This window comes from Tetrao urogallus (genome assembly GCF_951394365.1).
Source record: "Tetrao urogallus genome assembly, chromosome: 15".
Taxonomy (NCBI): domain Eukaryota; kingdom Metazoa; phylum Chordata; class Aves; order Galliformes; family Phasianidae; genus Tetrao; species Tetrao urogallus.
The window spans coordinates 5977366-6005356 of NC_136828.1; the positions used below are offsets into that span (position 1 = coordinate 5977366).

Here is a 27991-nt window from a genome sequence, read left to right on the forward strand (position 1 = left end):
ATGATGCCAAAAAAACCTTCTGTAAACCTCCATATCCAAGAAGCTGAGACTGGGACTGCCTCTCTTCCCCAAGCTGCAGAACGCACACTGATGAGAGTAAACAGTTCCCAGCTTTCTGGAGGGCAGACCTTCAGCATATGCTCTTCTGCTCCTCAGGATGGTAATGTACAAGTGTAGACATCTGATTCAGTACAGGTCTGTGTTGATAGAAGATTTTTTCTGTGCTACTCTGAGTGAGTAGGACCGTATTCCTGCTCGTACTTCAACAAATGTTCTCTCTTCTGTTTTGGGTCAATGTAGGCAGCAACTTTAATAGTTAATACTTTTAAAAAAACATTCCTTATACATTTTTTAACTGAAACATGAATGTGCCTGAAAAATCTAAGGGGTCTACTTTCCCATGAGGAAAATAAATTGCAGATTATATACCTACAGTTTGAACTTGTTACCCACCTGCACTACAAGCCAAATTGTACTGCCATATAATATTTGCTTGTTTTTCCTATCTTTTCCATTTATTTCATGTTACTGAGCATAAACATTAACATCCTGAAGAAGCATAAAATCATTTTTCTTCTACAAAGATTTTGGATCTTAACCAGAATTGACAGTTATGTACTTATAACTTTTATAATCATTTAGCAAGTTCATCTCAGTGCAAGGTTTCTAGCTAGGTTGAATTACTGATCCAACTTCATACGTGTCTGATGAAAAGAAATGATGGCAGTGTTCAAGGAAGTGAAACCGCTGAGCAAATAACGAAAAAAATATTTGGGCATTTGAATCCTTATCCCATAGTTGGCCTACATTCTTGTTTAGCAGTCACACAGTAAACTGGATGTTAAAGATTCTACCTATAAGCCTTGAAAGAGCCCTAGAAATTTTGCTCCTGTTTTTATTTTAAAGCTGTACATTTTGCTATAGCAATCAGATACTTAAAAACATAGAAGAAAAAAAAAAACATAGCATAAAGAGAATTGTCAGTAATAGGTAATTGTTTATTTACCCACTGCCATCTTTATAACTTCTTTTATGTGTATTTTCAAATATAAACAATACCTAAACATAAGCTGCTGCAACAGGTCACATAGATCAGTAAATAAAAACTTCTAAATAAAGTTAAGGAAAATGAATCAGATTTAAGAAGCAGCTATTCTGGGCTGCATTAAGTCAAGTATTGCCAGCAGGTGGAGGGAGGTGATCCTGCTCCTCTGCTTGGCATTGGTGAGGCAGCACCTGGAGTGCTATGTCCAGTAGGGCCCTCCAGTACAGGAGAGGCCAGGACATACTTGAAAGAATCCCAACGTAAGGCCATAAAGATGATGAAGGGTTGGAGCTGAGAGAGCCAGGGCTGTTCAGCCTGGAGACTTGTCAGTGTCCATGGATACCTGAATGGAGGGGGTGCTCCAGGGTTTGCCCAGTGCCTCTTGTCCTGGCACTGAGTGCCACTGAAAACAGCCTGGGCTTTCTACCTGGTTCTCGTTTGGCTTTTCTGAAAGAATTTATTCACAACCTAATCTCTAATTCTGCATTGGAAGCTCCAAGTTTTAATCTATCCCTCACGTGAGGATGTGTTCTGTGTTAGAGCTTTTGGTACTGCTCTGATTTAGCAGTGACCTTGGTGGGCCCACTGGTGTGGCCACACTCCAACTCTACTGGAAGACAAAGATATTGCTATAGTAATCCTCTTCAGTGAGACAAACGTTTTTGATATCATGTTTTTTCAAGTGACCATGTTGCTGATTTGGTGAATTGTCTTTTAATAATGCTTGTAAGAGTGGTGTTGTTTGGTCATTTTGTATTTGTTCTTGGAAGTGTTATTTAAAGGCTAACTCAAATGAGGAAATACCTCTGCTATTGCAGGCCAAAGTCTCTCAACTTTTTTTTCACTTCATCTTTTTGGTGCTGACTGAGTGAATCTTTTATTTTAGATAAAGTTCACATTTTGCTCAAACCTCCTTTAAGCATCTTCAGTTGCAGGTATAAATCTTTTTAAGGAGATCCTACCTGGAGTAAGAAAGATTATCTTGGGTGCTACGGCTTCTGATGTCCATGCATTGCTTAACCTCACGCTGAAGGAAGATGTGATAGCCAAGTAGAACCACCAGGCCTTGCTCCATGAAAAAGACAGAGAGGACCTACCTAGGAAGATATGACTGACATTTATGGAAAAATGGGATCTGTATTTGAACACTTTGTTTCCCCAGTACTGTTTAAACTCTGTGGCAATAAACCTCAAAATATGAAAGATAGCAAGCCAACAGGGACCAAGTACTTATCTGGTAAATCAGATTTTTCTTTTTGTATTGTTAAAGATTTACTTTTGTTTATTGCATTGTAACAGTGCAAAGTGCATCAGTGGGGGGCAGGCAAGGAAGAGAAGAGAGCAGAATGTAGTCCAAGAGCAGCTACAAACAGATCCACCCATTCAGGTTAGCTCTCCAATAGTCATTTATATAGTCAGTCCATAATAAAACTTAATCTTTGATATTTCTGCAGAACAAGAAAAGTAAAGTAGATCAAGGACTACAGTAAAGTCAGTTTTTGTCTACTGATATCTCAACCATTGATAATCTGAGCAGCATTTGTTCACAACCCATTCTGACAACTCGTGGTGAAAATATCACTCACCTTTTTCAAGCATGTGTGGGAAGAACATTTTCTGTTGTAAATTCCAGCTGCCTATAAGCACAAAAATTACAATATCTGTAGCAGACTGCTGCATATTTAATGAGAGGAAGTACTTAATGACTTAAGAAGCTGGATTCAAGAACTGTGAGGTTCTTAGTGGGCAGAAGGAGAGATAAAAATATGAAGTCTTCAAAATTGTGAGGTTGTAAACTCACTTAACTTTTAAGTCTTATCCATCAGAAGATTAATGTTGTATATAATGGAAAACAGAAGTAGTGTTGGGACAATCCTAACATGGCCCATTCTATGTGAAACAGAACTTCAGCTTAGTTATATTATTCAGAATGAATTTTAGAAAACAATTCTAAAAGGATAATGAAGGAATAATTAGTAGAATATGCAGATAGTCCTGTAAACCTGATGGAAGAAAGTTGGGCTGCAGCACAGGGCTGTATGTGAAGTTTTTCCTCTCCTGTAACACAGTATTGGGCATCACTTCTAAGGGCATTTCTGAGAATACAAGAAGAAATGCTAATGAAAAAAACAGATAGTTCATTAGTGGAAAAATACTGAACTGGAAGATCTTAGTGCTGTTCTTACATTCAAATTAATGCCAAGAAGTCATATTTATAGAATATCATGGCACGTAGCCTGGGGTTACATAAGCTGGGACCGTATAGAGTCTGCTTTTAATTAAATCCCCAAAATGCTTGTAAACACATCCATTGCTTCTCATTTTTGTAATACTCATGCCTAAAATCTGCATTCAAAGATCATGATCCTGTAATGCCTGGCTCTGAGTCTGTCACAAAACTTGGATTAATTTGAGACATGACAGAAGGAAACCAAAGTATATCAGAATAAGCATTAGTCTTCATCCATCACTTGTTCAACTATTGTCACTATTCTCTAGATTTTGTAATTAGGAGCAGAGCTTAAAGAAGTAGCTTCAAAGATATACGTTTATCAGGAAATGACTCAAACTATTAGATTAAACTTCCTTTGAAGCAAATTTTTTTTCTAAGTTTCTTTTTCAAATCTGTTCATTTTCAGATCTATGTTCAATGACTTTTACTTAGCAAATAAATACAGGTCAGGAACAGACAAATACCAGCAGGTCCTGAATGAGGATCTCTAAAATATCTGGTTGAGAAAGCCTCAGATTTCCTCCACTTGTAAAGTGCATCATTTACATCAATTTTGCAGTGCTTCCAATATCCATTGGTACGTTCTGCTTGTTCCTTTTGCTGTAGGGCAGCTTATCTTCATTTTGAATCAGCAAAAACTGAAGCACAGAAGCAGGTGTTCACCTATGGAGTTTAGGCACTTCTCAGCTGTCTCACAGCCTCCTGTCTTCTTTACACTCTGTCTCTAAGACCATCATTAGCGATTAGTCCACTAGATGAACTACTACTCTGATTTGTTCCAGCAATTCTTTTCTGCTGTTTCTAAGCAGCTATGGCTGTTGTGCACAAAGTGGGCAACTTTTTTTACTGTAGTTATATGAATTGGAATTACAGTAAACAGCCAAACTCCTTTGTTCTCCAAATTTTCATTCTTGAGGTACATTGATTACACCAGGGGATTACAGCCACAGAAACTGATGAAGTTTGCCTACAGGACTCATAAAGGAGCTTGAGATTTGTGGGGTTGTTCTGCGTGTTGCAAGATTAACAATAATCCTTTTGACTGTTTGTAGGAGTTTTCCTTGCAATGACTGTATTACAATCATTATCTGTTCTAGGTTAACATGTTCCCCCAGAACCTGGTGGAAGTGGAGCTAAAGGAAAAAGGCTTACACAGATCAGCAGCTGCTTTGCTTATAGGACCTGCTGCTGCCCTGTGAGGAAGCCAACTGTTACCAAGCAGCTGACCAAAAGCTTGCAAGTCCTGGATACCACTGACTTGATCAAATCTCACTGCTTTCCTTCCCCCTTCAAACTCTGGAACTTTGTTATAAGCTATCACTTACAAGAAGCATTTGCTCACTAGAGGATAAGTTCTTTTTCAGCAATTTCTAACTCGTGTAGGTCTTTGCATAATACAAAATTTGAAAAATAGGTAAACAGGGTTGCATTTCCACATGGAAGCAACAATAGGATTGCAGAAGGAACACTCATTAGGTAAGTTAGTTTTCATCTTTGTCTTATGACAGACAGGCACCAGCAAGGTGTGACTCAGTCTGAGATTCAAAAGATGAATAAACACTGTCTGCCAAATGTTGGTACCAGCAAACTCCGAAAGTCATGTGTAAACCAGACAAGTTTTATGTTGTGTAGAGCACCATGCTTGTCAGTTTGGACCAAGGGCAAAAGCCACTTGCAGAAGGTACCAAATTATTTGTTTTGGAGTTTTTAAGCATGTGAAGAATAGTTTCACTTCTGTTTGAGCAAATGGAGCCCCAAGGTAAGAGTGCTTGCATGCTGCCTGCTTATTCTTTCCAAGGGACTGCTTAACAGTTTGACTTTGGGACAGATTTGAACCAGGAAAAAAATGGGGAATCCTGGGGAACACCAAACCTTGTTCTGCCAACTCTCAAGTAGTTTCCATTTCCAAGTGGATAAATTGTTCTGTTCCTACAAAGCAGCAAGTGCAGGCTCTTCTTAGCTGTGGCAAGTGACAGGTACTGGAGTTTGTTGTACAGGGCTGCTAGAGGGAAGCTTCCTCTTAGTTTTCCTCTTTGGAATTCCCCTAAGCCTCTAACGTTTCAGCTGTGACTTGCCTGGCTTGTTTCCTCCTTATTTCTATGAACCCTCAGTAGTGAGAGCAGCTCTCCTGCTGTGCTGGTGCTGAATCCAGATTGAAAGAAACAGGAACCACCTGCTTTCCTAAGGTCAGTCTTTCTTCAATTCTCAACTGCTATGGTTTTGTCATGGTAAATTCATTTTATCTTACCTGCCGTGAAGAACTGTAACTGATTTGTGTGTCAGTATCTGGACTTGTATTGCTTGAAGTATTCTTAGGATAAAATCTGAATTAGAAGGGATGAAATTTTGCAGAAATTTTAGTCATGTTAATTGCTTGAAAATGAGTAGTTTCAGATTTTGAGGGGAACATGCTTCTTCTCTGTACAAATACTGTTTATACGGAAAGTGAAACTGCGGAGTATTGGAATAAACTAGCTTGCTTCTGTTCTTCTGACTGTTTTGGCAAGAAAACGTTCTGGTTTAGGAGGGCTTCTGTGATAGAGAAGGTCTTTGAATATAAAGGTAGTTTGTCTGTTAAAAAATAGGCAAGGGGTCTCCTCTGCCACTTCGTATCACCTCCCTGCTGAGATGGGAGAGATGGGCACAGCTCTGACAGCAGAGGCACTGCTGGGTTCAGGAGGCAAATTCTGTTCTCAAAGATTTTCTCAACTCTGACGCCTGCAGGACAGCTTGCCTGCAGCCTGCCTACACATACCTATCTACCAGGCAAAGCTGGTGAGGTTTTGGGGTTTGATTTTCTAATCTGTTGTTTGTCACTATACAATGAAGTTCACAGAAAGGCAGAAAATCCCTCAGGCTGACATCTGTACTTTTTCAAACTTCTCTAACCTCATCTGAAGGAGACAAAGGAGAGTAAGGTAGGACATACAGCAGATTTTTTTCCAGCATCATCTCAGTTCTTTCATTTTAGACTAATGCATAGGTAAGATGCCTTCCGTAGGCAAAAGTATCATCTTTTGGTAAATCACATAATACAGCAGGAAAAGCTAAACAGGCTTTTGGACATAAGCTTCTCATAGATTTGAAATAGGACCCCAAACTTCCAATGCTAAATATAAGCTGCACACTATTATTTTTGGCTTCCTAAACTGATATGAAAATTAAGTTGTAGGGCAGGGTTCTTCCGTTCCTGAGATGACTTTCTTTTTCTTTTAAAATTTTCTTATCCTCTGTACTTGTGGGAAATTGCTTTATTCCCTGTCAGTCAAAAGAGTTTGGGAAAGAAAACCCCCTGACAGATCTCCTCAGAAGCATCTTTCTCACATTGGAAGAAAACTCCACATTATTGCCTTTCTGTAAATCTTCTTCCTCTTAACTACCGCTTGGTTTTAACTGCTAGCAGACTTCATTACCTGGTGTCAAATGATAAGTCACAACTTACTCCCTTTATCTATAGGAAACTAAAATGTGCCATCTAACTCTTAGGACTTGTATGTGATTTAAGGGAACACCTACTGCTTCATGAGCTGTATTCTTTGTCCTGGTATTGTGATGCTCACTATTTCTTTTACTACTTTACCAGCATTTGTAATTCTTATTGTTTTGCTAGCACTGTAAAAGAGTGCTGAACAAAACCCACCCAGAGTCTTGCAAGTGAATCAAATTGCTGTGCTGTATATGTAGAAAACAGCACTAACATGGATGCATCCTGAGTAGAAACCTTACTGCAGCAGAGGTATGCACTGAGTCATCATAGAGTTAATGCAAAGGGAGAATGGGGAATATAGGGATGGAGCTGGAGTTAACAGGCTGCTTGGGAAAGGAGGTGTTAGTTCATTATTTAAAGAAAAAAAATTAGTCTTAACAAGCACCCAAATAGCAAAAGACAGCACCCTCTGAAAGGCCTGGAGATACATTGGGAAGCACAACCTGTCTTTCTCACCTAGAACTTTTGCTTGTGCAGAGGCCAAAAGCAAATGTCAGTGCTGATGTCCCATGGGACTTTGGTCCCCTGTTACCTTCCCCAGAGAGCTGGTAACAGCATTCAATGCCCTAACACACAGGTTTGGATGAAACTTTAATCCTGTGATGTGAAAATATGCAAAATGCCCATTTTGGCAACACTACAGGATGCCAGGGGACTGTATTATCAGTAAACTAAGGTAAAGTCACGTGTGAAACAACCAAGAAAGTGACTGAGCAGTATAGAACACATCAACTATAGCCTCAGACAGAGGGTGCTGGATTCAGTGGGATGCTGTGTGGAAAAAAAAGGGAAAGTCCTGGAAAGCAATTGCTGTTGTAAACACACTTAGTAATGCTGGGTTTCATTTTCTGTGATTCAGTTAAAACACACAGCCAAGCATTCACTATCCAGAGGTGTAATCCTGCTTCCCTCTGGCACACCCTTCATGTAGCAACCTTCCTCTTTCCAAAACTCACTTCTTTTTCCCTGAAACTTTGGACAGAGCACTTTCCACAAATCCCACCATCATTTTAATGCCGCAGCACAGCTGTTATTAAGATTTTTTTTGGTTCAGCAAAAGAAACTACACCACCTGAAATCCAGTGTAGATAATAGAAAGGCAGATTTGTGTAGATGTATGTCAGCCCAATGCAGTGAAGAAAAAAAGAGGGTAAACAGAGCAAGTTCTTCATTTTTGAAAGTCTTCATTCTTCCCAAGGTAGAAGGCTACATTTCTCTTACTCCTGTACTCCTGAGCTGTAGCTCTTCTTAATTCTTAATTTTCAGCTCTCTAGTGGGACTTGGCACTGGCAAGGCTCCTTTCTCAGCTCCTTCCTGACACCTTGACCTTGTAATGCAAAACATTTTGCATTATGTCTGTATTTAACCACAGGGAAATGCAATTGGAAGAGATCTTTAGAATAACAAAAGCTCTTAGGATTATATTTCCACAAAGACTAAGAAGGCCTACTTACTCCCTTTCCATAGGATTTGCCCTTTTCTTCATCTGCTGTAATCAAGCAGTTTAATAATTGCCGAACTTGGAAGGAGTGATTCACCTGTCTGTTTTGCATTCCCTTTAGAACTGCACAGGACCATGGGATGGCTGAGACTGGAAAGATTTCTGGAGCTCAGCTGCTCCAATGCTGCTGCTCAGGCAGGGCTACCCAAAGCACATTGCCCAGGGCTATGGGACAGCAGAACTTCTGCTCATCACTTCTCTGTCTCTACTTCTGATCCAATATTATTTTGGGGTTAATGTTTCAACAGCATTGTTCACAGTGTGGAAAACCAATATTCTGCAAGGCCCAACTGTGTTTAGATTTTACAGTAATACAACAAAGAGCATGCAGCAACAACTTGAGAAATTAATGTGATATGTTTATAACCTCCTTCTTGGTTCTCATGAAGGTTTGTCAACTTCTGCTTTCCATTTATAGTAGGGCAGGCAATAACCACAACTTTTTGTAATGTTGGTAATGTAATGAGGCCACACAGTATGAAAAAGGAGAAGTACCGGAGTGTAGGTCACCCCTACACATGGCGTGTTGCTATGTCCACCTGCTCTCCTAAGATTTGGCTCTAGATTCAGGTGTCTTCTGCAGAAGAACACAGAGAGGTCCATTTCCAAGCTGCACAAAGGGACAACTCCACCCAGGGCTGGGAGGGAAATGAGGATTAGTTCACAAGAAAGTAGCTTGTGGTAGTGTGACTGGTTCTGCTTACTGCCTTCACCTCAAAATACAATTCTTAGTGCCTGTCTGAAACTTTCCATAGTTGCAGTGTGTGACCAGCTATTTTAACAGGATGCAGACTGGAAAATTTGCTGGTTGTCCATTTCATGTTGGTATCTGAGAATTACGGTGGATTGAATGACTTGGATCATCAACACGGATACCATTCATATCAGAGATCTGTAAGCACTGAGAAGCCAATATTTGTTTTGGAAATCATTTGATAAAGATGATGAATAACCAACATGTACAGTTATTCCACTATCTGTGGAATGTTTGAGCTTATGCTGGTGCTTGCTGCTCTAACTGGAAGCATACAGAAGGGATTTAAAATGAGGTGGAGGACAGATAAACTTTATCTAAAGAAATGCAGAAACGAAGCAGTTCCCAAACCGTACAGAAATGTGGGAGTGCAGCAGGGAGCACGTGAGTACGCAGAGAGTTGTCTGGATTTTGTATGGCACTCTAAAATGCTTAGCAATTCTTATTAGCTCATGCTTTTCTGTCTAGTGCTTTTTTTGTCTAGCAGATATTGCTAAATCTATTTTTTAAATTACTGTGGTAAATTTTACAGTGCCAGCAAGTGCCCTGTTACCAGAAATGAATTCCCAATGTGACCATACACAGTAAACCATAAAGTTTGGGGAAGAGCTCTACAAAACAGCTGTGTGATCTTTTACTGTTCTTTCCTGTACTGAGGGGACATCTCCTAGAGCTGTCTGCAGGTCTCACGGGCTGGGATGTAGCAGCCCAGCCAGAAGCTGCTGACCCTGAACAGACATTGTCATAGCAGTACAGGATGGAGTTCTTCCATCCTCTTCACTGCAGTCTCCTTGTTCCCTCAATAACTGCTGGATCTGTGCTTGTACCACTTATATTCTGATGAAGTTACAGAAGCTGCAGTTTATTTAGTACTTGCCAGGTTGTTTTGGGCTGTATGGTCAGACTGCAGTATCCCACGTGGTTGGTGTGAAAAATGGGTGAATCTCATTGCAATAACTTCACTTGAGACTTATCTGCATGACAACAATGACTTAAAATTACAGACCTAGATGCAGATTGCAATGAGTCTCACGCATGAGACCAGTGAGACCAGTTCCAATCCTATCAGATTTCAATGGCTTATGATCAACAGAAAACCACAGTGCTAGACTTTTACTTTTCATTTACAGAAGTTGTCTCTGTCATAGCTAATTGTTCTGTGATCTGATTTCAGACAAGAGATAAATCATGGATTCAGCATCTGTGTCTGAAAATGGCTACCTTGATTTGCTGCTTTGTGATATTGATCCAGTGCATCTATTTACATTCTCAGACCCTAAGTCATCTGGAAATGAAGGTGAATTCTTTGCAGGTTAGTAAAGCACTAAAAAGCACTTGAATAATTTAGATATAAGGCATTGCCATCTCTTCAAGATTAAGTGGCCATCCAATGACAGTTCATCGTGGTAGCTGGACTGAATTCACCAGGTGCTTTGTTTTGCAATATGATAATTTTTTCTGTATAAGTATATAAAACAATGACTGCTTCCGGAAACTACCACGTATTTAAAGACGTGCAGGGTGCTGAACCTGGTCCAGAACAATCCCAAATATCAGTGTCAATTAGAGTGAATGGATGGAGAGCCTCTCTGAGCTGTGCCCCCTGCACAAGCTCACATGTTTGTGTTGGACATGGAGCAGTTGGATCAGGTCCAGAGGAAGGCATAAATATGCTCAGAAGGTTAGAGCACCTCTCCTACGGAGGCAGACTGAGAGAGCTGCAGTTGTTTAGCCTGAAAAAGAGAAGGCTCTAGGACAATCTTACTGGGGCCTTGCAGTATTAAAGAAGGCTTAAAAGAAAGATGGGGAGAGACTCTTTACAAGGGTGTGTAGTGATGGGACAAGGCTTAACAATTCAAGGCCAGGTTGGATGGGGCTTCGGGCAACCTGATCTGGTGGGAGGTATCCATGGCAGGGAGGTTGGAACTGGATGATCATAGAACATCTCAGATTGGAAAGGACCCACACGGATCACATCCAACTCAGCACTACATAGGACTACCTAAAAATTAAGTCATGATCTTTATAGGTGTCTTCCAATTCAAACCATTCTGTGATTCTATGAAGCTAGACAACTGCAAGCAAGCTATCATTTCCTAAGGCACCAACACAACAGACTTGCATTAGCAGGTGCTGTTCTACATCTTTTCAGAGCACGGACTAATGATTTCATTATTCTGTGATGGAGGAGAAAGCAGAAAGACTAGGGTGCCGAGGGGATGTTTCCTTTCATACAGGTTTCTACAGCTAAGCAGATTAGAAGGTTGGCCCTCGCCCTCAAATTCTGCTCCTAAATTAATGTGGACATTGCAGAGCACACTGCTTTGCCTGGGCTTGCTAGAGTGAAAGTATGAAAGTGTACCTGTGCTGCTGTGTTATGAAACAGTAGCTGAGGTTGTTTTAAGCAAAGGAGCTCAACATGTTGAGAATGGCAATGAAAGGAGAACATATGTTGAAGTCCTAGAGCTCTGTGCCAGATAGACGTTAAGAAGTTACCATACTGGAGTGATACCATTTCAAATTCACATTGCTTTCTGCATCTTGTTGCAGGAGTTTTTCTGCACTGCCATGACCTCACTTGCACAGGACTGAAAGTAGGATGAATTAGGGATAAAGGACTTGACTTTCACAACAGCAGAGATGTTTTGCTGGTTTGAATTCTTAGCCTTCCTAGTGTCTGAGAAGACATGGATAAGTTAAACAGTGTCAAAATATGGCCCCATTTATTGGAAGTAGGACATCTTCATTGTTAAGTTGTTAACACAGTCCCTGACATGCTTTTGGCCTTGTCTGACTGGCACTTTCCTAGCCAATTTACTGCTGCAGATCAGAGGTTAGCATGGACTCTGCAACATTCCCAAGAGGGAATTTGGATGGTGTTACCACATCCTGAAGTGTAAAAAGGTTTAATAACATGGACTATTTGGGGTTAGTCTTGTCTGCCATGTGACAGATGACAGGACAACAGGAAATGCCTCAAGTCCCTGGAGGTGTTCAAGGCCAGGTTGGATGGGGCCCTAGGCAGCCTGGTCTAGTATTAGGTATGGAGGTTGGCAGCCCTGCCTGCAGCAGAGGGGCTGGAGCTTGGTAATCCGTGAGGTCTCTTCCAACCCATTCTGTGATTCTATGAAGTTGCCCCAGGAGGTTTAGGTTGGATATCATGAAGAACTTCTTTACAGAAAGGGCTCTTGAGCACTGGAACAAGCTCCCCAGGGAGGTGGTTGAGTCACCAGCCCTGAATATGTTTAAAAACCATCTGGATGTGGTGCTCAGGGACATGATTTTACAGTGGGTTGTTAGAGTTAGGGTAGTACGGTTAGCTTGTCATTGGACTTAATGATCTTGAAGGTCTTTTCCAACCTGAGCAATTGTATGATTCTGTGATGATTCCACGCCGTGTCTCTAGGCTGTAGTGCCATGAAATGGATTCTGGAACCGCTTTATATACTAGGAGAGGTGAATTTTCAGAGTTTAACAAAAGAACGTGGATTTCTGGGTTAACTGTAAGTTACTGAGAATTCAATTCTGTTCCTAGTTAGCCAACATGCACCAAAAACCAAAAGCCTTACACTGAAATAATACATCTCCTTTTTCTTCATGTCCTGCTTTCTGTTACTTTTCCTTAGCTGTGGTATTTGTTAAACCAGTGCTAACTCCTTTTTCATTCTAGATCCTGAAATTGATACCTGCAACTATGAACAATTCAATAATATGGATTTCCTGTGTACAGTGGAAAATGATGAAAGTGAGGATGAATTGTATCTCTCTTCCAGTGCCAGAGATGCTTATGCTAGAATAGGTATGAAAGCTTCTTTTTTTTTTTTTTTTTTTTTTTTTTTTTTTTTTTTTTTACCAGCTCTTGGTATCTTAATGTGCTCATTCTTTTCTACCCATTTGATATAGCTCTTTCCTACAAATTCTATTTTCACTCTAAAGAGTGGCACATATTCAAGGGTCCTCATGCACAGTAAGTCTAACCATGATATGGCAGGTATTCAAGGCTCCTCATGCACAATAAGCCTAACCTTGGTACCTAAAACCATGCATTGTGGGGAAACAGATGAACAACAGTCTGTGGTTGTTAGGGGAAAATCTCTCTATTAATGGCTCCTTCTGCTTAATACTTCCTGTCTCCACTTCTCCTTTCTCATGTTCTTTGTTTCCTGAGCAACAATTTACAAGAAAATCTTAATTTAACTGTTATTTCAGTTATATTGCAGAATTCTGTGAACAGTAGTAAACAATTTTTACTGTGAAATTTACTGTGGCATTACTGTTTTCCTGTCTCTTTTCTTCTTTTAGCTGAATTAGCAGAATATGTGCTCAAGGATCAGCATGAGAAGCAGGTGGAAGATGCTTTTGGTAAGATTTATGTGGACAAGTTTAATTTTCTTCATGACAGAGTTCTGGATAACACCTTGCACTGTACTTCAATTAGAACACCAGTAAGATTTCTGTCATCAGGTATCCTCTTCCACCTTCAGCTTTCTTTCACCTGGAAACTGTCCTGACAAGTTCTGAGGATATTTTCTTTTTGCATGATTTTCCATGTGATAGCAGTTGTATCTGTGGCCAAACTGCTGATCACTTCACCATAGCAGTATTGTAGGCATTGCTTGACTGTCTAGTGCAGTAAATGCCTACAAGAAGCATAGACTTATCAGCATTTGACACAAATGATGTCCATGTATTCATTAAGCCCAACACACCAATAGGTTTTATCATGTGTATAAATTCAGTTCTGCACCCTTATTTCTGTGGAGGATGCACTAAGTCGCCTGAGAAGCCATGTCAGATTTTACTTCTCCCAGATTAACACAGGAATGGTATAAAATACATGTAGTAAATGATTTCTTCATATCAGTAATTGATTGGAGATATTTGCTTGACATCTTGATCAAAATCAGTGTTTTGGTTGTGGCACAAAAGCAGCAGTTCACCATTTTAGAGAATCGGTATTATCGTGTGGCTGCTGAGAAATATGTAGATTCAGAAAGGTTCACAGAATATCTGCACATCCTCTTTTATGCTTGGAGAAAGTAATTTGGAATTGCTTGCTAAAGGTCAGAGCATATCCAGGGCAATTAATTCTGGCTACAAGAGGCCCATGTGGCTTTTAAAATGTTTTTTTTTTACCTCTCCCTGGTGTTTTTAGAATTCAGAGTGAAGAGGTTGAACGTAATGGCAAAATTGGTGCTGATCTTAGGGGAAATGAGATCCAATTTTAATATTTATGTATTTTCCTGTAGAAGAATGATACAGATAGCTTCACTGTTTTATAACAAAAAATATATAAACAGTTTGGAACCCTTTACTCTTCCTCTAAAATAATTAATCTTTTTCATCTATATAATGACTAAGGTCCTTTTCTGGTACAGAGATCACACAAACTCTCTAATATAGCTGTGATCCAGCTATGATGTTTAATTCTTTGCTCATAATTAGCAGTGTTTTAGTAGCCATTGAATTTGTCACAGTACATCAATTTCTTCACTCTCAAAACTAACACAGGGTGACAGAATCTATGGTTGGAGTTCTGTGAGCTTTCTAAATTCTATAGATTTGGGTATGTTTTGCAGAATGGTTTTTGTTGTTCATCTTTTATTTGGAGCATGTTTCATCATTGCTGTCTTCTCGTGTCATTCTCTCACTTTTATCTTCTCCTGCAACATTTCTAGGAGAACAAAAGTTGAGATTTGCAATATTTCATCTTTTTAGCAGGGAACCTTATTTTGGATGAAATGGCTCTTGAAAACACTGAGAAATTCACTGACGTAAAGAAGCAGAAATGTCACAAAAGAAGTAAGTAAAAACAATGAGAGTCTGAAAGGCTCTAAAGTTTGCATGCAAAATTTGGATTAGAGTTCTTTGGTTTTATATGCAGCCTCAGTGCATTTCTCATGTAGTTCTTCAGTGACACAAGCAGATGTGCTTCCCCTGACTTTTCCTATCCTGGATGGACACTAAGCAAAAACTCCCCCCAGCACATTCTTCACAATTTGCAGAATTTGGTTTCCTGTAACATGACATTAAGCATGTTGTATTTCTTTCCCCCTAATTTTTCTTTCCTTTTTTTTTTTTTTTAATCTCTGTGAGAATGTTAACTTTGTTTGCAGTGTATCTACAGCTTAGCAAGCATTAGTTCAACTGTTCACTCTTTAACAGCAAGAAAAACAGCAAAGCTACATTATTTATGGAAAAAAAAATAATCTATAGCCGAATTCAAATTTCAGGATCACAGTAAACTAATATGAGACTACTCACATTCGTGTTTAATGTTTTGGACTCATGCAGTTCTGAAGTAGCTGAATTGAAATTGTTAGCATCCTCTTTTACTTTAAAGTGTAAAATAAGCTTCTACAATGGAAACATAAAATCAACAAACTGAATCCTCTTTCTGTCATTTACTGTCACCTTTCTTTCTTTCAGCCTTTTTAGGCTCTGCAGAGACTTGTTCTGATACTTCAGAACCTAAATACAAGAAAATTGGTAAGATACTGGCTGAATACGAAAAGATTATTGACTGTATTACACTGCCTCATGTTCCATACTGCTTTCCTGGTTAGATGTAACTCTGCCTTGCAAAGAAGATCTGCTGTCATAGATTTGATGATTAGCATAGTGGTGCATTTTCATACTTCAGTGCTTCCAGTAGAGTAGAAACTGCTGTAGAATCACATGCTTCTTACCATGCAGCTGTCCAATTCATGATAGAAAAATGACTTTGTGTCTAGAGAGGCACAGTTGAACTTTTCTAAACCCGCTTGAGGGCATAAAGAAGGCCAGTGGAGAACTGGAACAGTGACAAATTTTGTAACCTTTTTCATGTACACCTTTTATTTATGATGCGTTACATGACTCTGAAAAAAAGAGGATCAATACCAGGAAACGCCAAACAGTGGCTAAGTGTGATGCTTCACAGAAATCCAGGGAAACATCCTAGTAAAAATAACAGTGAAGAGACTGCTTCTTGGCCCAGCCCATATTCTACAGTCCTTTGCACCAAAGTAAAACAAATATAAAACATTTCTAAGCTGTCAGACCATCTACAAGGTAATATCAGCATCCAGCAAGCAGGCTATAACTTGTTTCCAAGGACAAAGCAGTGCTCAAGTTCTTGCCTGGCTGTAGGATAAATGTGTGTCACAGGCATAAGTAAATACGGTTTGTTGTACCTCAACCTCTCCCATCTCAAGCAGTATTAAGGGACAGACTGTGCCCTTGAAGCCAATTTAAGACCTTGTTGAGTCTTATCTGTCAGTCTAAACACATCTAGAAAGAAGACAGGCCAGGAAAGATGAAGAATTTCATTTATTCTTTAGATTTTGCAGAGTAAATTTTGGAAAGTTATTAATTTTTTTTTTCACAACTCAACTGATAAGAATTGGGTTTTTATGATATCTGTTGATACCTCTTCTATGGGTCCCTCGGCTTCTAGCAGTGAAGTAAATTTCTCTTTTGTTTTTGTCTCATTTTTATTTTTAAGTGGATGCCCCTGCAGTATCAACAGGGAATGGATGTTTCCTTACGACGTCTCTCAACAGCCATTCATCTGACTGCACCCCACTAACTCACCAGCACATGTCCTTTTCTGTTCCCACTATCAATGCACTGGGAAATTTTGTAATTCCTGGTATGTACCACACAGCTGTAGCTGTGAACTCTTATGTTGGTTGTTTTATTGCATCTTGTAAGTTTGGTCATTGACCATGAACAGTAGTGGGGAAAACAACTTAACAGCCACTTCAGTCTGAGACTTAAAACTGGGACACTTACTAACAGAATGAAAATGTTCAAGATAAATTGAAAGTACTTTCCCCCTACCTGAATAGAATGAATCTTCGGTTTAATTGGTGAAGTGCAGGTTAATAAAGAAGAGATGAGAGTTATTTAATATAAACAATTAACTATTGGTCCTAAAAGAATAGGAAATAACAAAATTTTCTAGAATAAACTTTTGTTTAGTTCCAATTTCTTTCTCATCCAGGTGTTTGTAAAGGGCTGCTAGATAACTGTGTTTGAAGTTATACATGCTATTTGTGTCTTTGCAATAGCAGACCAAAATCTAGTGTGGAATTTTTTCACAAAAAGTGAATACTTATCCAAGTGATGGGCTGAGTAGTCACCTTGATTTGGTCATGTTGTATATAACAGAAGGTGTGCAGGCTCCACTGGCAAGTGCTAATGACAAAGACTCACAATCTAATACCTCCTGCTGTTAAACCTATGCTGGAAATGAATCCAAAAGCTTTGTGTAAGTTGGAAGTGTGGGAGTGCCTCTGTGAAGCTAGGTGAAACAGCACAAAGTAGTGGAAGAAATTCTGTCACACCACAGAAACTCGGGGCTATGTATGACTGAGTTACAAACACTCCATCAACAAACAATTCCCTGGTTTATGGTCAGAGGGAAAATGCTCACTAGCTGCTTGTACAGCTGTGTTATGCAGTTCTGTGCAAAGGAGGGAAAGCATTCATTCAGATATGTGGTATCGGTACATTTTCTCTCTTCTTGATCTCTGGTCTGCACATCTATGGACTTTGCCCTGAGTATATTGCCTTCATAGTAATAGACTTTGTCTTTTGAATGTCAAGACACAAGAGTCACTAAACACTGGGTAATCCCCTGTGTTTTCCAATAATCATACCTTTTAAAAGTTTATTCTGATGGGTTCTGTGTCCCTCATGTGATCCCATGAACTTTAGAAAAAACATAAGTCATACAGTTCTGTATCATAAGGTCTCTGCTGGAAGTATTTGCCCAGAAAGTACAAGAAAAGATAATTATCTCTCAGAAGGCTATTTAGTTTTTGTTTTTAGGAACTTTTTGAGATAGGAAGATTTGAAAACAGGAGAGTAATGATTCTGCTGTTTCAGGGTCTTCAGTACCTTTGATTCCAGAGAGTCTGCCACTTGGCATGAAAGACAACAGAGAGAACATAGACTCTGTGGATCCTGCTCAGCAGAAAATTAATTATTTTCTTGGAAATGGTCAATCTAATGCTATAAAATATCCAGGTAAGAACTATAATCTTTTATCCACATAAATAGTCAGAAAGTACTGGAAAATCAATGCTGTTAACAGAGTACAAGACTCCCTCATTTCAGTCACTAATAGCTGCGATACAGTGAAAACTCTCATTTGTTTCTTGCCAGCACTGACTTCCTCCACTGAATTAATGGTATCCCCAGGTTTTCAAGTTAATTTAAATGGTAAGTATAGCATCAATTTGAATATGTACATTACTTTGGATCGGGGAGGGAACACTCCCTTCTATTCAAAGCCAGTTCCCCCCTGCTGGTTTTACTGAAGTTGACCTCATTCAAGAAAAGGAAAAAAAAAAAACAGTGGCATTTCATGCTTTATACTGCTGACTTGCTGCTTAGTCTAGTCCAAAGAACGAGGCAGGTAAGGGCTTGTAGAACTACTGGCTCAATTATAAAAAAAAATACAGTTTGCCACAAAGGAAAATCTTATCTAGTTAAAAGCCTTACAAAAGCCCCTTGTGTTTGATTGCTATCAGAGCATGAGGCTGTCCCATTGCTGTCTTTGCCTGAGCATTTGAAGTGCTCTGTGCTGGAAGCCATATGCTGCAGTCAGCTTCCATAGGAGCTATAAAACTGAAGTCTTATTTAACGAAACAATGCAGATGCATAGTATGCAGAAGGGCTTAAAAAATAGATCAGAGTCTTTTTCAGGCTGTAACAGTCCCAGCTGGGATAGCAGACTTTCCTCTGCACTTTTCTTCCAACTCTCGGAGTGCAGGGAGATCTGCGTGATCTGGCAATTTCAGCTCCTCGCGGGTTACTACAAGTGTTTTGTTGCCCTCTGGTGGCTAATCCAGCCCACAGATGCACAACTGAACTGGGAATTAATAGGCAAATACTCCAAGTTTTGAGAAAATACTTGTAAATGTTGTATACTGCTTTTACTTTTGATGAGATAAACCTTTCCTACATGTGAATGTGAATTTCTGCACACCACCATTTGAAAAAAATAAAAAAACAGTGGATGCCACCTTGTTATGCTATGACCTCACACTGTTGGAACAGCTGTCATCTTTTTGAGTGTCGTGCTGCCTTGGTTCACATCAGCTCACGTGTAATACTGTGAGCTTTTCTCTCCCCTTTCTTGTGTAAGATCAGTGGTAATATTTTCCTGACAGTACATGTTTTATGTTGCAGTGAACTTGAGCATTTGGATTCGTTTGCCTGCTAAAATTAGTAAAGCTGAATCAGCAACTATTGGATATCTTTCTCAAGTATATTGTCATGTTTCAGGCTTAGAAATGTACAAAGAAGTCCAAGTTCCAGTAATTCTTTCTGAAGAAACTTCAAGAAGACCAAGTGAGTTGAAACTTCCACAATTTGCTGTTTTCCCTTTGCAGAATAGAGCCTTGTTTTAGGAATTGTCATTCTCAACAATTTAAGTTGTTCCGACTCTCTTGAGCTAAATTCCTGCTTTTAAGATCTTAGACTTGTACATTTCTGGACATCCAGCTATATAACCTACCCGGGAGATTAATGTCCTTAGCTGTTTTATCACGTCCATAGATATCTTCAGAGTGATTGAGTTCTTAGTGTAAAGGTGTTTGTCATTACTGAAGTGTGAAGTAACTGGAGCTAGATAAATTCAGGCCTGCGTGCTTTATGGGAACTGATATATTTTGACCATATTACAGTCATGTGCTTAAAGCACCCTGAAGCATTGCTGTCGTTTTTGGACTGGTTCCTTCAGTTTGCATATGTGTTTTTTTCTCTAGGGTCAGTGGAAGCTTTCTGTACATCACTTATGGATTACTTCCGAGACGTATGCAAATCTGTGTCTGTGGAGCGTGAAATGTCTCTTGATCACATGTATATTGATGGTACACTTAGGCAAAGCCAAATTGAAACCAAGCCTGGGAAGAACAGTGTAAAATCAGTGGAAAAGGATTCGGTAACTAACAGTCAGCAAGGGAAGGAAAAGGCAGTCCTTGAAAGAAACCAAATATTTCAAATCCCAGAAGGTAAAGAGTTAGAGACTAAAGTGATTGTGGTGCTGGGAAAAGCAGGAATGGGCAAAAGCATTCTTGTTCAGAAGATCTGCCAGGACTGGTCCAATGGAGAGTTTCCTCAGTTTGAATTTGTCTTTTGGTTTGACTGCAAACAAATAAGCTTGCCTGAGAAGTGGTACAGCTTGAAGGATCTACTTCTTGACTTTTTTGTGAAACCTCAGGAGGGAAGCAAAGAGATCTTCGAGTATTTACTTCAGAATTCTACTAAAGTCCTTCTGGTTTTTGATGGTTTGGAAGGGTTGCACGGCCATGAGAATTTTCCCCATTGTTCAGCCAGCCAGCCTAACAAAGACTTGTGCCGCATGAAGGAGCTGCTTTCGGGACTCATCCAAAAGAAGATACTCAATGGCTGTACTTTATTACTTACAGCAAGAACAAAAGAAAAGGTGTGCCAGTATGTGTCCAAAGTGGATAAGACTATTGAAATAGTAGGATTCTCCCCTCGGCAGAGAGAACTGTACATAACCAAATACTTTGAAGGATTCCCCTCGTGCGACAATGCACTGAATTTAATCAAAGAGTGTGAGTACCTCTTCAGTCATTGTTACAGCCCTGTTATGTGTAGATTTGTTTGTTTTCTCTGTGAGGCAATACTTGAAACGGGAGACCAAGGCCTTCCTTCAACTCTTACTACACTCTTCCTGAAATTTGTTCAGCAAAAAATAATGCCTACGCAAACAGATGTTACAGATGTTACACTTGCACAAAACCAAGAGAATCTTGCTACGCTAGCCTGTATAGCCTGGTATCTTGGAGAAAAGCACCAAAGTGCCATGAAAAGTGACCTTCTTCCTTCTAAGAAAGTTAAAGAGTTTGCTCTGAAAAATGGATTTTTCCTGCCATTTGCATTCCCCAAACATTCAGGTACAGGAGAAGAGGAGTATGGGACCATGTTCTCCGATTTTGTCATTCAGAATTTCTTGGGTGCACTTCACCTTATATTAGCAGAAGGCATCAAGGACAAAAGTTTAATAAAGTATCTGTCTTTTCCATCCAAAAAGAAGAAACCTTATAACTGGTTACATTTAGTGCCTCGATTTTTGGCTGGATTGTTATTCCTCCAGGATGACACCTACTTCTGCTCTTCAAACAAGGGTGTAAAAAAATCAACCAAGAAGCAGAAAATGCTCCTGAAATATATTAAAAGGTTGCAAATAAACAACCTCTGTCCAGAGAGGTTACTTGAGCTTTTGCACTGTATTTATGAAACACAAAACAATTATCTCTTGCAGCACGTGGCCTTAAGGCTCAAGCCAGACCTGTCCTTTCTGGGCACTGTTCTTACACCACCAGATGTGCATGTACTGTGCTCTACTTTAAAAAGGTCAAGAAAAGAGTTTTCCTTGGATTTGCAGAACAGCAGTATTGACACGCATGGGCTAAAAGACTTGGTTGGCCTGAAGAATGTGACATCATTCAGGTTGGTCATTCTGTGTAGATAGCAAGTGTCATTCATAAAGCTGTGCATAAATGAAACAGCAGTTATAGCTATTGATTTCACATGTTTTATCACTTCACAGGGCCTCCCTCAGTGATACAATCAAGCTATGGAAATATTTAGAACAGACAAAAGACTATGAACTGCTGAGAGTGTCAACAGAAAAATTTGTTCTTGATCCCTTTAAGGCAAAGACAATGAAAGACATCAGTGACCTTTCTGACCTCGTAGAAATGCAGGAGATAATAATCAATTGGTAAGCTTGTTTATGATCAAGATCCCTCTAAAATTCTTTTTAAAGCACTATTTTGGTTACAAAATGTTTCTCATGCTCTTATTCTAATGTGATTTATTTAGTGTTCAAGATGCCTCCAGTTGCAGCAGCTATGAAATTCCTGCTGTAAAAAACCTGAGAAAACTAGAATTTGCGTAAGTGAAATGCTTCCCTGATGATTGATATCTGATTGCACTTAGGACTGTCATAGGGATTGTCTACAGTGTGTACTCAGTTTATGGTAAAGCATTAAGTAAAACCCATTTATTATTTACATTTTGCTCATATGAACTATATTTAGTAATTTACACCCAAAAAAAAAAAAAAAAAAAAAAAAAAAAAGTAATTTCTGAATCCTGCAGTGATTCAGGTCAATGCGGTTCTATCAATTTTGTTTGACTTTACCAAAATTTAGCTCTTTATAATCAGGTGCAGACGTCATGTCAGTGTGCAAAATGCAAAATAGTGATCTAAATGCCCGTGAAACAATTTTTTGCCAGAAATATTCAGCTGTTCTATCTGAATATTCTGCCCCATCTAAGCTTAAGCTGTGAGAGGAAAAGGTCAGAGAATTTCTTCCAAGTTAAGTATGTAGTACAGTTTTCCTGGAAGGGGGAAGATTCACTTGGAAACATTGTCTTGAAAAATGAGGTTTTTTAATCCTTACATTTTTCAGACTGTAAAACAGCTTACAAAGGTAGACATTTCTCTCTTCTACTGCTTAAAAGCATCCCGTGTCAGGGTATTTGGGAAGAACTTGCACCGATGCAGTGGAGAACTCTCACCAGGTCTTCGTTTCTTGCTCTGATATCTGACCAAACTCAGAACTATAATGCTTTGCTTCTGATTTTATGTTTCTTCCTCTACTCAGCTCCTTTCCTACTTTCTTTTAATTTTAAAACTCTGGTTAAAATTCCATGTCTTTTAATTAGGCTGATCTTGTTCTGATACAAAAGGAATTCCAAATGAGATTAGCATCTGAGGGACAAATTTGATGAGCAGATGCCTGGAGCTGGAATACTGTAGTTCTGTTTATGCCTTAAGCTGCATTAGAATGTTGATCTTAAGTTAGTTTGAATTGCCAATAACTGGAAAAAAAGATTAAGAATGTTTTTTACATCTCTGCTTTCAAGATTACAATAATTAAAATGAGAAATCTGCAGAAACAGAAAAAGAAAAGAAATATATGAATCCAAACCAATTGAGAGTCTTAAAAAGAATGTAAAAAATGGAAATGCAGATATTGCTTCTAATGAAACTTCCTCTGTACAAACAGCTCTGCTCCGTCTGACTTTGACTTTGTTGGTCCTCATCTGGAGGCTTTGGAGCAGAAATACTCCCTGCAGACTGTAGGGAATGGTTGCTTCTGAGGAAGGTGAACTGTCTGGTGTCTGGGGCTGTAGAGAAAGAGCTTACTTAACAAATTAATAACTTCTGCTGTTTCTTTTCTGACTGTGAATCAACTGCTGCCTGTCTACATCTGTTTATTTTCCTCCAGTTTGGGTCCAGCGTGTGGCCTTCAGGGATTCCTAAAACTCGTGGAAATTCTGGCAGCATTTCCATCACTGCAGCATTTAGAGTGAGTAAAGCTAAAGATTAACCTTGCTAATGCTACACCTCGGCAGCCCATGATGAGGAGGGAGGTTGTTCATCCAAGAAACCCTTTATTTTCAACAGGACTACTCACTTTGATGAACAAACTGACTAACAAAAACATTCAGTGAATATAACTACAACATGTGAATTAAGGCCCTTCAGCAACATTAGGGCACTCAGTAGTGGCTCATTCAATAGCCCTACTGTCACCTCTCTGGGTATTTCCCAGTGAGTAAAAGCTGATGAGGTTACTTACAGTGCCCTGCTGCTTGCCCATGTGTTTTTTATTTCTCCTTACAGGTTTTGCAAAAGACATTAAAAAGACATACTCAGCTAGTATCTGGTTTCATTCTGCCCAGGCATCTTCACGCTGTCTTTGTCCTTTTCTTTACCAGGGGCAACTTTAGAAATAAAGTTTTAAGAATTCCTGTTGCTACTAATTCTCTTTTATGACAAGCTATCTCTGAATTTTAAGCTGCTTTACTTAGAAACAGTGGTAGCAGCAGTAGCCAATATTCAGTACGCTGACTGTGGGTAGATTACTGGGTTTTGAGAGCACCTTTAGTCAATGGTTCAGCCCATAAGCCATTTCTCTGTATCTTTTTATGATATCTAGGAAAACAACAGGGCTCCGAAATTGAAACAATCCCAGTGTATCCTAGTGTTGTCTGTCAGATTGGAAGGGGATCCAATACCTGAAATTATGATTATCTAAAATTCTTCCACCTGGATACTTGAATGAGGAATAACTTCTAAAGCTCCTTACCTGGCAGAATTGCTGTTTAGGTAGGGATTTGTGGCTTCTGCTGCATTTGATCAGTTTTGTGTTTCTATGTGCACAGGAAATCTCATTCCAACACAGCTGGAACACAGCCATTTCAAACCATTTTAATAATCCTCAGCATATGGTGGAAGTAAGGCACTAAGTGCTGCCATTTGCATATCAAAGGAAATGGGTCAAGCCTTCAACTAGGCTGTATATTTGAAAAGCAGAAAGCAACTTATTAGAGAAGCTGTGTGATGGTTGTTGCTGATTGAGGCCACTGCTGAGATGCAGGTTCTCAAGACATGCAGAATGGTCTCTAAGGTGAATAAACCAAAAAAATGTATATTAAAGGGAAAGCTAATTCTCTCTTTCCTGTCCTCATCCAGCCTTGATGCTCTGAGTGAAAATGGCATAGGAGATGAAGGAGCAAAGAGTCTGTGTGAAGTCTTTCCAACACTGACATCACTGGAAACATTAAAGTAAGTTTCAAGGTTAACAACTTGGAATTTTTTTAGAAGTAGATTAAACCAAGGGTCTAAAGAGACTGTGTGGTAACAATTACAGGCAAGACTAACTCATGGGCACAATAGAGCAATTAATCTATGGACATATTTAATCTGCATATTCATTAGAGAAATAGCTTAATCCTATTGCAATTCCCTATTTCCTCCCAGGGTTTATAGTTTGCCTTTTCCTGCCTTTGGTTCGAACACAACGTGTAAATTGCATTAAAAATAAAAGATAAGGTGCATATGAATTATTGAGATGTTTCTGCCAGAGCTGCCTCAAAAATTAAAGCAATGCAGGGAAGAACGAGGGCCAGACCAGGGCAGACATATTCTTAGGGCCACAAACATTGAAGGGCAGGAGGAAAGGCAGCAGAGTGAAGCTGAGACTCAAGGGGAGTTCACCTTGCTGCTTCTGACTTTAACGAGGGAGTGAGAGAGAAACAAGTTGCCAGTCCCAATCACCACCTCACACAATCAAGACTCCCCTCTGCTGATGCTTCAGAGGACTGAATTTCTCAGTGGGAAAATGCAATCTGCTGATATGTTTGCCTCCTTTTCAACTCTTTGCTCTTGAAACCATCCAATTTCACAGTCGTATGATGTCATTAGGCTTCCCAGTGTGAATGTGTGGGGTTTTTTGTTGTTGGTTTTTTTTTTTTAATTTTATTATTATTTTTTTTAATTGAAAACACAAGTTACTGCTCTTCATTTTTCAGAAAGCTGCCAAATTTAACCAAGAGGATAATCATGTTTGTAAGAAAAGATTCTTGAAATTCAGTTTGATTTCAATTTCTGAGCAAAGCTCTCAGGTTAATGGTAACTTGAGGCTTTGTAGCATCACATTGGTTTTTCAGGACATCTAAAATCAATTTATTACACGTTGTAATCAATTAGAATAAATGTGTGCAGCTAACAAAGCAATTTCATTTACTGTAGCTTGTCACAGAATAAGATAACAGATGTGGGTGCAGAGAAACTAGCTACAGCTCTTCCCTCCTTGTCTTCATTAACAACACTAAGGTAAGTGGTTGTGTCCTGTTGGGTTGTTTTATACAACATTCCTCACTGTATCCATCAGAAATTACTGTAAAGAGAATAAATTTTCAATAGACAGACTTTTGATTTCGTTCTTGCACAAAGTATGTAGGGAGAAGGTGAATGTTTGACTGTGTAAATATACAGAAGCGTATCTCAGGAATGTAACAAGAACTATGCTGGTTTGTAAAGCCAATTCATAATACCTGGTAACCAATAATGCCTCATACAAATACACACCTATAATCATGGTCTACTGCAAACTTATGCAGAGCTTGCTAGGCCAGCAACAGGCTAGTGTGTGTTTGCAGATAGGGGACTAATGGTCCATCCCACTTGGTTAAAATATCTGGCATGGGCCTGAATGAAGTGTCACTGGAATGTAGGAAACTGGTCTGCAATTCTGGAATAGTTTGCTCACGTGGAAATCTTCTGAATGCAGTGTGCCATAGCTTTGATCCTCATTTTCTTGCAGATTTTTAATTTCCTCCAGTGTGTCAGGAATTTCTCCTTATTCATTAAAAATCCTAGATCTGTTTTTGCCATAGCTGTGTAAGCTGGAGGATATATATGATCATGTGCCTTGATATAGAAAACGTGGAAATGTTTTAAAGATTACCTGCAATTAGATAAGGATAACTTGGGCATACCAGTCATACCTAGAATTCTTTGATCTAACACAGAGTCTGTTTGCGTTGACCATTATTCAATTGTGACTGCATCGGTTTTGTTGTCTGCAGCTTATACAACAATAGCATTTGTGATTTTGGAGCAGAAAACCTTGCAAAAGTCCTTCCTGCAATGGCTTCTTTAAGAGTGCTAGAGTGAGTATGGAATCTATTGAAACGGCCCAGGAGAGCTGATTTGTGTGGATACTGAAAACTCACATCTTCAAGCTATAGGCAAAAGAGACAAAATTTGAGGGGAAAAATCTTTTTTTAGTGTGGTTGTGCTATCCTTACAGTCTGACGTTTGTTGAGACAGAAAATTGTAGAATTTGCCTGAAAATGTGGAGCGCAGAAGGAAATTCTTGAGAGGGCTGATGTGGTTCTAGGAAATGATGAAGACTTGCCTTGTTGCTGCCTATCCTTATAGAACAGCAGTGCATCACTCCCAGCCTCATCTGAAGGGGAAAAGCACATAATTGGAGTACAGATAGTCAGGGCTTAACAAGCAGTTCACCACAGATGCTGTGGAACCACAAGAGATGTAACTTTCTAATTCTCTAAATACTTGGTAATAAATGATTTTAGTTTGTTTTTTGAATTATGGATTTCTTTTTTTTCCCCTCATCCACAGACACACTCCTGTAGTATTTTTGCTTTTGAATGAAATGTTTGATGGTACTGCTACATGATCTGAACTGAATTAACAAGAGGTTTGTTGGTTTTTTTTTCTCCCTCAGCATTCAGTACAACAAAATAACTGGTGTAGGAGCCCAACAGCTGACTGACAGCCTAAGAAAATGTCCCCATATTAAAAATTTGGTGTAAGTCTCCTGCTATATTGTTTGCTGTGTCTTCAGTTTGTAAATCGGGTGAGAATTCATGCTAATGCTATCTAAGGTATTTGTCAGATTTGTAAGAGGCATTAAGAGAAATCACTGAAATACAGAAACAGTCACACAAATGCTAAAAATGAATCGCTGGTTTCAGTGGCTTTAAGTCCCCATTGCCACAGGCAAGCAAGCTTGTCCTGCTTTAAGCACAGTTGGCACTTCACTGTTTATCTCCTACCCTTCCAGTGCACCTGATAACTGTGCTGCAGGACTTGTATTTGAAGGAGAAACAGTGAATAGCCATCATTAGAGGTTAAATAGACTGACACTGCCAGTGCACGTTCAAAGGAAGTTTGATAGGAAACTACCAATTAGGGAGACAGGACTGTGGTGTGTCCTATAATCACAGTCAGCTGTGGAATGGGGGAGTGGACTGCTTACTTTGAAATGAAAATGTATTTTCCTTTGTTCCTTAGCTTAAGTAATGCTACAGAATGATTCCGGGGGGCTGAAGACAAGCCAAAGCAGAATTCTATTACCTCAAAAAACAACAACAATATATATGTGTATATATATGTATATATATATATATATGTATGTATATATGTGTATATATATATATATATATATATATATGATGGAAATAAAACCCTAAAAAACAGTGGAATTAATTATGTTTTAAATTTTTTTTTTTTTTTTTTCTGAACTTGCTCTTACAGGATGTGGAATCCTACAATTCCATATGGAGTTCTTGAACACCTTCAGCAGCTGGACTCCAGGATCAGTGTGTAGCTTCAGATG

The 27991-nt window shown here is 39.2% G+C and overlaps 1 protein-coding gene across 1 annotated transcript; it reads left to right on the plus strand.

Annotated features, from left to right (window-relative positions):
* CIITA (class II major histocompatibility complex transactivator) lies at positions 1–27982 on the plus strand (the record flags this gene model as incomplete). The annotated part of the gene is given in 20 exon segments (XM_079543125.1): positions 1–165; positions 10195–10203; positions 10206–10332; positions 12691–12819; positions 13323–13382; positions 14739–14822; positions 15450–15509; positions 16507–16653; positions 17895–18035; positions 18174–18230; positions 19299–19364; positions 19781–21494; positions 21595–21768; positions 21870–21941; positions 23285–23365; positions 24535–24627; positions 25594–25677; positions 26433–26516; positions 27098–27181; positions 27910–27982. Coding segments are annotated over 20 exon segments (3504 nt in total).
* Between the last annotated feature and the right edge of the window lie 9 nt (positions 27983–27991).